At 47.7% G+C, this 12,164-nt stretch overlaps 1 protein-coding gene and 1 pseudogene across 1 annotated transcript; both read right to left on the minus strand.

Moving 5' to 3' along the window:
• Positions 1-266: 266 nt before the first annotated feature.
• On the minus strand, positions 267-1,195 carry LOC102458215 (olfactory receptor 6N1-like; annotated as a pseudogene).
• Positions 1,196-10,840: 9,645 nt separating this feature from the next.
• Positions 10,841-11,779, minus strand: LOC102457975 (olfactory receptor 10C1-like). Its single transcript, XM_006128288.3, has one exon. It carries the CDS (start codon positions 11,777-11,779, stop codon positions 10,841-10,843), a length of 939 nt encoding a protein of 312 aa, XP_006128350.2.
• Between the last annotated feature and the right edge of the window lie 385 nt (positions 11,780-12,164).

The following is a 12,164-nucleotide window of genomic DNA, read 5'->3' on the forward strand; positions in this document are numbered from 1 at the left end:
ATCGGCACTGGTACTCTAGAGCCTCATAAGGAGTAAGGAAAGTTGATGGTGGCATTTTCTCTAGTCGACCGACCTCTGTGGAGGACACAAGAAAACTCGAATTATGGTACGTCAACTCCAGACACATACGGAAGTATAGCTGGAGTTGTGTTTCTTAATCCAATCTTCCCCTGAAGGTCCCAGTAAATCATCTTGCCCCACCCCTGTCTGTTTTCGACCAAAAAGAATCGGCGAGGCACCTCTAAGTTCTTGAGAAAGCCACGCATTTATGGACTACCCTGTTGAGGGCTTCCTTGACCTCCTTGTTTCTCAGGCTGTAGACAAGGGGGTTGATCAGGGGCGTCAGGACCGAATAGAAGACGGAGAAGACTTTGTTTAGGTCCCGCAATGTGTTGGATTTTGGGAGCATGTAGACAATGATGATGGTCCCATAGAACATCGTGACCACGATGAGGTGGGAGGAGCAGATGGAGAAGGCCTTTTTCCGGCCGCTGGTGGAGGGGATTCTCAAGATAGTGAGGATGATATAAACATAGGACAACAGGGTTAAGAGAAATGGGAAGAGGGTGCAAAGAGATGCCAGGAGAAAATCCAGGACCAGAATCAGGGTGGTGTCACTACAGGCCAGTTTTATGAGTGGGGTGAAGTCGCAGAAGAAATGGTCGATTTCATTGTGGCTGCAGAAAGCGAGTTGGGACATCAAGGACGATATGATGACAGTTGCCAGGCAGCCGCTTAGCCAAGATCCGGCGGCCAGCTGGAGGCAAATCCTGCCATTCATCAGGGCTGCATAGTGCAAGGGTCGGCACACCGCTAAATACCGGTCATACGACATCGCGGACAAGAGGCAACATTCTGTAGCGGCCAAGGAGGCGAAAAAATAAAATTGCACGATACACCCAGGGACAGAAATGGTCCTGTCCCCCGTCAGAAGACTGGCCAGCAACCTGGGCAGGATGGCGGAGCTGTAGCAGGTCTCCAAGCAGGACAGGTTCCCCAGGAAGAAGTACATGGGGGTGTGGAGATGCTGATCGGCCACCACCAGCGCCATGATGAGGATGTTGCCGGCCATGGTCACTACGTAGGCCACAAGGAACAATGGGAAGAGCAGGACCTCTAGTTCAGGGACCTTCGCGAATCCCAGGAGGACAATCTCCAAGATGGACGATCGATTGCTCCAGGCTGGTTCCGCCATGGTGGGACCTAGAAACAATTGAAAAAGGGCCACGGTTGAAGCAGAAGAACAAAGTCAAACCGGGGCTCACGTGTCCATCAATGGATCCCACCAATATTTGTAAACTTCTCTGCCACTGAGGCCGTGTCCAGACTCAGGGGTTTTTTCGGGAAAAGTAGCCTTTTCCTGAAAAAACTTCCCCTGCGTCCAGACTCAAGCCGCGTTCTTTCGAAATTATTTCGAAAGAACGCGGCTTTTCTTTCGATGGCGGTAAACCTCGTTTCACGAGGAAGAATGCCTTCTTTCGAAAGTTCCTCTTTCGAAAGAAGGCGTTCTTCAATGTAAAGAGGCCGTCTTCGAAAGAGAGCATCCAGACTCGCTGGGTGCTCTCTTTCGAAAAAGCGGATTTCTCTTTCGAAAGATCCGCCTGCAGTCTAGATGCGATCTTTTGAAAGAGGCTCTTTCGAAAGATGCTTTCGAAAGAGCCTCTTTCGAAAGAAACCTGCAGTCTAGACATAGCCTCAGAGTTACCCTCCCACCTTCTGAAGCCAACCCTCAAGGCTAAGTGCTGGGTATCCGACTGCAAGAAGGCAACCCAGGTATGGATGAAGGCAGAAGCCTCCTCAACCTGGCTTTGTGGGTTCAAGTCCCACCACGGGCAGGCACCTTGCTCTTTCTGCCCTTGGTCCTTCCCCCTCTGGGGTTGGATGGTCCTGTTTCTCTAGTGATCCAAGTACAGATATGGACGATTAAACCATTTGTCAATCCCCTCCTGTTTTTTTCCAAATTTCAGGTTTGGCTCCGGTGGTCCCCAGCCTCATCTCCCGGCTGCCCTCAGCTCAGCGCCCATCCAGCTCCTCCCTGGCTCAGTGATGGTCCAGTGGCCTCTTGATCCAGCTCCTGGCCACCCCCTCAGAACTCAACACCCAACATCTGCTCCTCGGGGAAAGTCCGGAGCCAGGAGTAGCCACACAGAGAAGTGGTGATTTCCTGGGTGTTTTTTTGTCTCTTTTAGGGTGTAATTTCTTGATGCGTAGTTATGCAACCGAGTCCCTGAGACCACTAAAGAAAGGACAGTGAAATCTATCCTACAGCCTTATCTAAGCTGCCTCTGGCTTTTAGCTCATAGAATTATAGTATTCTAGCACTGGACGGGCCCTCAAGAGATCATCGAGTCCAGTCTCCTGCCCTCATGGCAGGACCCAGCACTGTCTGGATCATCATATAGGCAAACAATACAGGAAGGCAGGGGCAAGATTAGAAAGGCAAAGGCACAAAACGAGCTCCAACAACCTACAGGAATAAAGGGAAACAAGAAGATATTCTATAAATATATTAGAAGCAAGAGGCAGACCAAAGACAGGGTTGGCCCATTGCTCAGTGAGGAGAGGGAAACAGTAACAGGAAACTTGGAAATGGCAGAGATGCTTAATGAGTTCTTTGTTTCGGTCTTCACCGAGAAGTCTGATGATGGAATGCCTGACATAGTGAATGGTAGTGAGAAGGGGGTAGGAGTAGAAGATAAAATAAAAAAAGAACAAGTTAAAAATCACTTAGAAAAGTTAGATGCCTGCAAAGTCACCAGGGCCGGATGAAATGCATCCTAGAATACTCAAGGAGCTGATAGAGAAGGTATCTGAATCTTTGGCTAGCATCTTTGGAAAATCATGGAAGACAAGAGAGATTCCAGAAGACTGGAAAAGGGCAAATCTAGTGCCCATCTATAAAAAGGGAAATAAGAACAACCCAGGAAACTACAGACCGGTCAGTTTAACTTCTGGGAAGATAATGGAGCAAGTAATTAAAGAAATCATTTGCAAACAGTTGGAAGATAATAAGGTGATAGGGAACAGCCAGCCTGGATTTGTAAAGAACAAATCATGTCAGACCAATCTGGTAGCTTTCTTTGATAGGATAAGGAGTCTTGTGGATAAGGGAGAAGCGGTGGACATGGTATACCTAGACTTTAGTAAGGCGTTTGATAGGTCTCGCATGATATTCTTATCAATAAACTAGGCAAATACAACTTAGATGGGGCTACTATAAGGTGGGTGCATAACCATACTCAAAGAGTAGTTATTAACGGTTCACAATCCTGCTGGAAAGGACTAACAAGTGGGGTGCCACAGGGGTCTGTTTTGGGACTGGTTCTCTTCCATATCTTCATCAACAATTTAGATATTGGCATAAAGAGTACGCTTATTAAGCTTGCACATGATACCAAGCTGGGAGGGGTTGCTACTACTTTGGAGGAAGGGTCATAATTCAAAATGATCTGGACAAACTGGAGAAATGGTCTGAGGTAAACAGAATGAAGTTTAATAAAGACAAATTCAAAGTGCTTCACTTAGGAAGGAACAGTCAGTTTCACACATACAGAATGGGAAAAGACTGTCTAGGAAGAGGAGCACAGAATCTGGGGGTTATAGTGGACCACAAGTTGAATATGAGTCAGCAGTGGGACGCTGTTGCAAAAAAAGCAAATGTGATGCTGGGATACATTAACAGGTGTGTTGTGAGCAAGACACGAGAAGTCATTCTTCCGCTCTACTCTGCGCCGGTTAGGCCTCAGTTGGAGTACTGTGTCCATTTCTGGGCACCGCATTTCAAGAAGGATGTGGAGAAATTGGAGAAGGTCCAGAGAAGAGGAACAAGAATGATTAAAGGTCTAGAGAACATGACCTATGAAGGAAGACTGAAAGAATTGGACTTGTTTAGTTTGGAAAAGAGAAGATTAAGGGGGGACATGAGAGCCGTTTTCAGGTATCTAAAAGGGTGTCACAAGGAAGAAGGAGAAAACTTGTTCTTCCCAGCCTCTGAGGATAGAACAAGAAGCAATGGGCTTAAACTGCAGCGAGGGAGGTTTAGGTTGGACATTAGGAAAAAGTTCCTACCTGTCAGGGTGGTCAAACACTGGAATAAATTGCCCAGGGTGGTTGTGGAATCTCCATTTCTGGAGATATTTAACAGTAGATTATGTAAATATCTATCAGGGATGGTCTAGACAGTACTGGGTCCTACCATGAGGGCAGGGGACTAGAATCAATGACTTCTCAAGGTCCCTTCCCTTCCAGTCCTAGTATTCTGTGATCCACTCTGACCCCTACATCCCTTTCTGCAAGACTTCTTCCTAGAGAGTCGTATCCCATTCTTCGTGTGTGAAATGGATTGTTCCTTCCTAAATAGAGCACTTTGCATTTGTCCTTATTCAGCTTCATCCTATTTACATCAGACCATTTCTCCAGTTTGTCCAGATCATTTTGAATTATGACCCTTCCTCCAAAGCCCTCGCAACCCCTCCCAGCTTGGGATCATCTGAAAACTGAATAAGCGTCCTCTCTATGCCAAATCGATATTGAACAGACCCGGTCCCGAAACAGACCCCTGCGGAACCCCACGTGTTCTGCCCTTCCAGCATGACTGTGAACCATTAATAACTACTCTCTGAGAACAGTTATTTTATGCAGTAGACGGACAAGGCTTTGACCCCTAATATCAGAGGTTCAATTCCCCCCTACTGACATCCCGACTCTATCAGCTGTATATTTTATGGAAGCACGCAGAGAATTCAGATCCATCAAGTCAGAACTCCAAAGGTGTTTGCTTTGGTAGAAGTCTTTTTTCCCGAACTCCTTTTTTCTGAACTCCGATAAAAAGCCTTAAAACAAAGGGCATTCAGAGGTGAATCTTTTTGCCAGCATTGCATGTTGCTTACTGGCGAAAAGAAATCAAATTAAAATAAAAAAGGAAAGGAAGCCATCTACAATTCCATTCCAGGCTCCACCATAAGAAAAAAAAATATTTGCCCCTCAAATATCTTCACTTTAGAGTGTGATAAAAACTCCAACAGGCAGCTGAGCAAAAATGGCTAATTTCCCTACATTTCTTAGCGAGTATGTGTTGTATCAGTGCAGTGGCAGGGTGGGGGTTTTGCTTACCTGGAAGCCAGGATCAGCTGATGTTTGTACTCTCTTACTGTCTCTCCTCAATTGGAGTCTGGTGGGGAAGAGACCTGTGTATTCCAGACGGGAAGAGCAGGGACTGCGATCTTGTGCGAAAGATGCTCTATTTGGAGTTCGGAATGACTCCTTGTATTTGTAATCCTCTTACTACCTCCCTGGAGTCTGCCTCAGAAGGGAACTTGTAGTGCGGAAGTCTGGAGTGTCCTGGCTCTGTTTTCTGTTCAGACAAGACAAACAACAATCCTGATGCAACTAGTCCTCCTCACTCAATGTATGCTGACGTATACTGCCTGCTGCATGTGACTACCACTTTCAGGTCCTCGAGGCTCCCAAGTGACACATAGTCAGTTAAATGTGAAGTCAATTTCACCCATGGTAAACTGCAAACAGGCATTCCCAGCCACAGCTCCAGTTCCAGCTTGGTCTCTACTGTTTACCAGGCCCCCGGCCTGGAACTCAAGACAGAGACATCTAGTGGCTGAAAGATTTAGGGGGAGAAGGAAGTGATGAATTTTCCCCAATCAGTGTTATCAATATTATTTATTCTTTCAGATAACTCATCAAGTTACAGCATAACTCCAGTGCATCCCTTAACCTCACAGACTTGGTCTTCTGCCACATGAGGCTCCATTTTCAGTCAGATGGTATGTCCCTGGGACAGAACCTTGAGGGCAGCCCAGTCGCCCAATCCTTGGAGAACTTTCGGCCCACACGCAAAGAGAACCAGTGTTCGCTATTCACAGTAGAAGCCATGTGCATGAGGTGTGACCGATGCAGGCAACAATTAATGCTGATCCTCTTAATGGGCAAATCTTCACATGCACAGTCAGGTAGAAAGTCTTAAGGATGGTCATTTAGCCAACCTCCAGTTCTGACCTAAAATAAAGACACCCTTTATGGGTACAGTCGTCATAGTTCAACTGCAAACTATATTCCCCCTCCAGCCCAAACGGGATACCTCATCTGGGTTTCCATCTCTTCAGCCATCTCTTCTCGTGGGTGGAAAACCTGTGTCTCTCTCTCTTCCATTTTGGGGGCTCTCTGGCTGTTCTGTAATACTCCCATGCTAAGTGGCAGAGCAGAGAACGCCCCCGACATCATCAGGGCTCCGGGTTGGTGTCGAGTCCTTCAAAGACCATGGAGGGCTATGTCTGGTGGTCACAAGCTCCTCCCGGCTTCATCTCCAAACATGTCCTCCGTCTGTTGGGGCCTCAAACTCCTGCCAAGACTTCCCTAAGGATTGGGGACCCCTCAGAGCAGAGGTTCTACCCCTGAGAGAGACGGCCTATGCTCGGGTTACACAGAAGTCAGCAGGCCTTTCTTGCTCTGTTGATCCCAGGAGTTTCCAGTTAGAACTGAAATAGGCAAACCTCTGTGGTAGCTCTGAGGAGTCACAATGTGAGCCAATTTGCCTAATTACCCCTTTTAAAAAAAATTAAATAATGGAGATTGCCTATCTCCTAGAACTGGAAGGGACCTTGAAAGGTCATTGAGTCCAGTCCTCTGACTTCTCAACTGGACCAAGTACCATCCCTGATGGATTTTTGCCCCAAATGGCCTCTGCAAGGATTGAACTCACAACCCTGAATTTAGCAGGCCAATGCTCAAACCACTGAGCTATCCCTCACCCCAATGCCTGCTCTACCACCATTCTTAGTTCCTGAAGGAGCTGCAGCCACCTTCTCCCACAGGGTATGTCTACACTACAGAACTATTGCAGAAATAGTTCATTCAGATTAACCTAAATCAGAATAATGCATCTATACACACAAATTATTTCGAAATAGCATTTTGCTATTGCGAAATAGCGCGTCCACACTGAGCGGACCCTGAGCTGAAGTTAAGGCTGGCCAGAACCAGTGCCGGCAGGGCATCAGGTTAGGACTTAGTGTGTGGAGCTGCTGCCTGAGGATAACTGAGCTCCGTGCTTAAAGGGACCCGACCCCCACCCCGGGCAGACAGTTCTCAGGGTTCCCTGCTTGCTTGTCTACCTGGATGAGGGACAGCAAAGCAGTCCTGGCTTGGAGTGCCCTGAGCGCCTGCACTGGGGACACCACAGCACTCGGCCACATGGAGCCAGAGCTGCCCCTGGGCACGCCAGTGGATCTTGTGGGGTCGTTGCCATCAGCCTGGCTGCACTTGCTGCAAGCTGCCATCTGGGGTGTCGATCGGGAGCTGTTAGGATCCAGGAGGCCCTGGGGGAAAGTGTCCATCCTGAGGAGTCCTTAAAGCCTCCCCAGTCCTCCCCACCGGGGCTCGTGCCCCATTCCTCCCTCACGTCCTTCCACTTACCCCTCCCTAGCCCCCCTTCCTGATGTCAAATAAAAGACACGTATGTTCAAAAATAGAAACTGGGTTTATTGAACAAAACTGGGGGGGGGGGATGGACCTCTGGGGAGACTGGGAAAAGGAGGTGGGAGAGGGGAAGAGAGAGGGTGGGAGAGGGGAGGGGGAAACCTGGGAGGACGAAGCTGGAAGGGGGAAGTAAGGGGAAGAAGAGGGAGGGGAAGCTCAGGGCTCAGGGTTGGGGGTCTCACAGGACCAACCTGACTTTCATGCTAACCTGCTCCTGGGTTCGCATGTGGCCTTTGGTGGCCAGGCTGGCAGCTATCCTGCCATAGACGGCCACGTTCCTCCTTCTTGTGCCGAGATCATGGACATTGGAGTCATCCCCCCCAAACCTGAATAAGGTCCATGATCTCCACCCTGGACCAGGAAGGTGCCCGCCTTCTCCAGCCCCTGTCAGGCTCCTGGGAGCTGGCAGACTGCTCCTGGGGAGCGGTGGAGGGCTGGCTGCCAGTGGTTTGCTGGCTCATGTTTTGGGGCCACTGGGTCAGGGGCCCTGGTGGCCACTGCTGGCTCTGGGCTGGCAGGCTTGGAGCTGGAACAGGCACTGTGGCCAGGGTCTATCCCTTTAATGTCTCCGGGGTTGGGGGAGAGGAGAGTAAGTTTTCCTGGTTGTGCCCAGAGTGGCCACCAGGGCTCCCTGGGAAGGGCTGGAGGCCCCCTATTTCGAATGAAGTGTCTACACAGCACTTAATTCGAAATAGCTATTTCGAATTTGGTGTTACTCCTCGTAGAATGATGTTTACCAAATTCGAAATAAGGGCTCCGCTATTTCGAATTTATTTTGAAATAGTGGTTTGCCTATGTAGATGCTAATAAAGTTAATTCGAAATAACTCCTGTTATTTCAAATTAACTTTGTAGTGTAGACATACCCACAGAGTGAGAATGGTACATCCATTTGCATTTTTAACAGAGCAAAAGTACTAAAATACCTTAGCCTTGTGTCAGGAAGGTTTGTCCAGCCTGTTGTCTTTTCAGCTAAGAGGAGACTAAGCAGGAATAGGATAGAGGTCTATAAAATCATGACAGGTGTTGAGAAAGTGAAAAAGGAAATGTTATTGACTTGTTCCCATCACATTAGAAGTAGAGTTCACCAAATGCAATGAAGAGGCAGCAAGTTTAAAACAAACCAAAGGAAGTTTTTCTTCCCGCAGCGCACAGTCAACCTGTGGATCTCCTTGCCGGAGGATGCGGTGAAGATGAGGACTTGAACAGAGTCAAAAAAGAACTAGATCAATGCATGGAGGTTAACCAGGATGGGTAGGGATGGTGTTCCTAGCCTCTGCTTATCTGGAAAGGGATGATAGGAGAGGAATCATGTGAGGATGACCTGTCTGTTCCCTCCCTCTGGGGCATCTGGCATTGGCCACTGTTGGACACTGGGCTAGATGGACCTTTGGTTTGACCCAGTCTGGCCATTCTTATGTTCTTATGTCTCTGTTAGCACCAGAACTTCCTTTGCATTGCCCCATCTTTTTTTTCATAAGGGCCCTGTTTGCACCCTATCATGGCAAAACCCAAATACAAGTGCCTCTGCTGTCTGTAAAACCCCTGCTTGGATGATGCTGAGCCTTAAATTCCACGGATGCCAAAATTTCCTTCATAAAAGTTCCCCTTTCATCAGTGTTTCTCGCTATGGGCATGTGTGTTTCTCCTTTGCTCTACGCGCCTGGAAGGCCATCTCCTATCTGATCCTCAAATCAGAGGAAGAATGGGGACCCTTTGTCTGCCTGACCTGCGGGGACGGATCCAATAGCCATGCTCTAATCACCAAAATCTACTATTGTGAAATTCAAAGGAGGAATGCAGAAGTGCCTATCGACTAGTCGAGAAGACGATGGAAATTCCATCGACTACTTGACTAGTCCATTAACCACAATTTAACATCCTTACTACAGGGTGCCCTTGTGGCCAAGAAGGCGAATGGCGTATTAGGTTGCATTAGGAGGAGCATTGCCAGCAGATCTAGAGAAGTAACTGTTCCCCTTTATTCGACTCTGCTGGAGTATTGTGTCCAGTTCTGGGTCCCCCACTACAGAAGGGACGTGGATGCATTGGAGACAGTCTAGTGAAGGGCAATGAAAATGATTTTGGAGCTGGAGCACATGACCGATGAGGAGAGGCTGAGGGATTTGGGCTTGTTTGGTCTGCTGAAGAGAAGAGGGAGGGGGAATTTGATAACAACCTCCCTGAAGGGGGGTTCCAAAGAGGATGGAGAGAGGCTGTTCTCAGGAGGGTCAGATGGTAGAACGAGGAGCAATGGGCTCACGTTGTAGTGGGGGAGGTCTAGGTTGGATATCAGGAGAAACAAATTTCTTAGGAGGCTAGGGAAGCCCTGGGATGGGTTCCCGAGGGAGGAGGTGGAATCTCCATCCCTAGAGGTATTTAATTCCCGGCTTGACCAAGCCCTGGCTGGGATGACTGAGTTGGGATTGGTCCTGTTTTAGGCAGAGGACTGGACTGGATGACTTCTGAGGTCTCTTCCAGCCCTAAGATTCTCTCAGAATTTCAAAACTGTGAAAAATGTCAAATGTTTTCTATCCTCCTTTGGAAGGAAAACACATGTCAAAATGCCAGACTTTCCCAAGGTGCTGGCCTTCCAGGTGTGTCACAGCTCTGCTTTCAAACCATTTGTGTCTGTGATGAGTTCCCCATCCAAGAAACCCAAGTCGAACGACCTATAAGAAAAAGAGTCACGGTTGACACGAAATGTGATGGTGATGGAAACATGCCTTGTTATCCAAAATAATGTAAAACATTTGGGAGTTCCTTTTACCTACACCCATTTCCATCTGCCGTTCTTCAGAGCCCGCATCTGGGAACTTCAGAGAAAGTCAACCGCGGAAGGGCCCTTTTCTATAAAACCCTGAAATATTTTCAAATTCGACTGGCTATAAGAAAAGTTGGCAGGTGAGAAGACATTTAAATGCATTTGGTTATTTTAGTTTGTATTTTAAATTTATCCCCCTTAAATATTAACAGATTCTCTGGCTGCAAGAGGATTCAAGTCATAATAAAATAAAACCCAAATGTGAAAATATTTCCTCACTTTATTTGGTTAAATTAAAACATTGAAAGAAAAGAAAATATCATGGAAATACAAAAGAGGGTAAATTTTACCAACACCATATTTCCAAAGGGATGCGGGTTAGCAGGTACTGAAGTTAAGGAAGTGACTTTTGGAGCCAAGATACTTCTTGGAGGCTTATTGAACTGAAAAGAAATTATCTGATCTATCTATCAGGGATGGGCTAGATGGTTCTTGGTCCTGCCATGCGGGCAGGGGACAGGACTTGATGAACTTTCAAGGTCCCTTCAGTTCTAGAGTTTTATGATTCTATGATTTGATGGTCTGGTTAAAAAAACGTAATGGGTATTTTTCTCAAGGCGTTTTTGACTTCCTTGTTCCGGAAGCTGTAGATGATGGGGTTTAAGACAGCTATCCCCACCGAATAGAAGAGGGAAAAAATCTTGACTTCCCCCATGCCGTAGCTGGACTTGGGGCGGGCGTAGGTGATGAGGGCCGTCCCGTAGCACAAAGTCACCACAATGAGGTGTGAGGAGCAGGTGGAGAAGGCCCGACGCCGGCCTTCGGCCGTCTTGATTTTCAAGATGGTGGAGATGATAGCGACGTAGGACAACAGACTCATTAACAAAGGCATCAGGAGGGCAAAGCCAGCACCCAGAATGATCTGGATCTCAATCCAATAGGTGTTCCCGCACACCAACTTTAGCACCGCCTGGATGTCACAGAAGAAGTGGTTGATCGTGTTGGGACCACAGAAGGGAAGGGTGAAGAGAGAGGACGTGTGCCCCACGGCCACCAGGGTACCGCAGACCCACGACCCAGCTGTCAGCTGGAGGCAAACCCCCTTATTCATGATGGCCATATAGTGCAGTGGGTTGCAGATGGCGCTGTAGCGGTCGTAGGCCATCGAGGCAAGCAGGAAGCACTCGGTAAGGCCAAAAAACAGAAAGAAAAACATCTGCACGGCGCAACTGGCAAAGGAGATGGTCTTACTGTCCGAGAGGAGGTTGGCCAACATCTTAGGCACGGTGACGGAGGTGTAGCAGACGTCCAAGAAGGACAAGTTCCTGAGGAAGAAATACATGGGGGTGTGAAGGGCTGGATCGACAACTATGACGAGGATGAGGAGGAAGTTGCCCAGCACGGTGAGGATGTAAATGAATAGAAACAACACGAACAAGACGAGATTCATGTCGGGGTGGTCAGAGAAGCCCAGGATGACAAACTCAGTCACGGAGGTCTTATTTGCTCCCACAGAATAGTTCATCCTGAGAATAAAAAAAGAGAAGTATTTAGTTTAAAGTTTTAAATAAAGTTTATCTATCTATCCATATATCTATCTATCTCTCTAGTTCCCCAGTTCCTAATATATTTAAATCCTTCCTCCTAAGCCGGTGTCTCATCCACCCATTGAATCCCTGAAGTTCTACCTGCCTACCTGGCCCTGCATGTTGAACTAGAAGTATCTCAGGGAAGATCCTGGATTTCAATCTCTTACCTAGCCACCTAAATTCAGCTTCCAGGACCTCTCTCTATCCTTCCCAATGTCGTGGGTACCTACATGCACCATGACCACTGGCTCCTCCAATGTGTCAAGAGATCTCAACACCAGGTAGGCAAGGCACCGTATGGTTTTCCCAGTCAATGCAAAC

This window comes from Pelodiscus sinensis, chromosome 30 (genome assembly GCF_052426305.1).
Source record: "Pelodiscus sinensis isolate ZL-2025 chromosome 30, ASM5242630v1, whole genome shotgun sequence".
Taxonomy (NCBI): Eukaryota; Metazoa; Chordata; order Testudines; family Trionychidae; genus Pelodiscus; species Pelodiscus sinensis.

Bases quoted from the DNA above. Each gene is read 5' to 3' on its own strand.
- LOC102457975 (XM_006128288.3), bottom strand. From the start codon at position 11,779: ATGAACTATTCTGTGGGAGCAAATAAGACCTCCGTGACTGAGTTTGTC.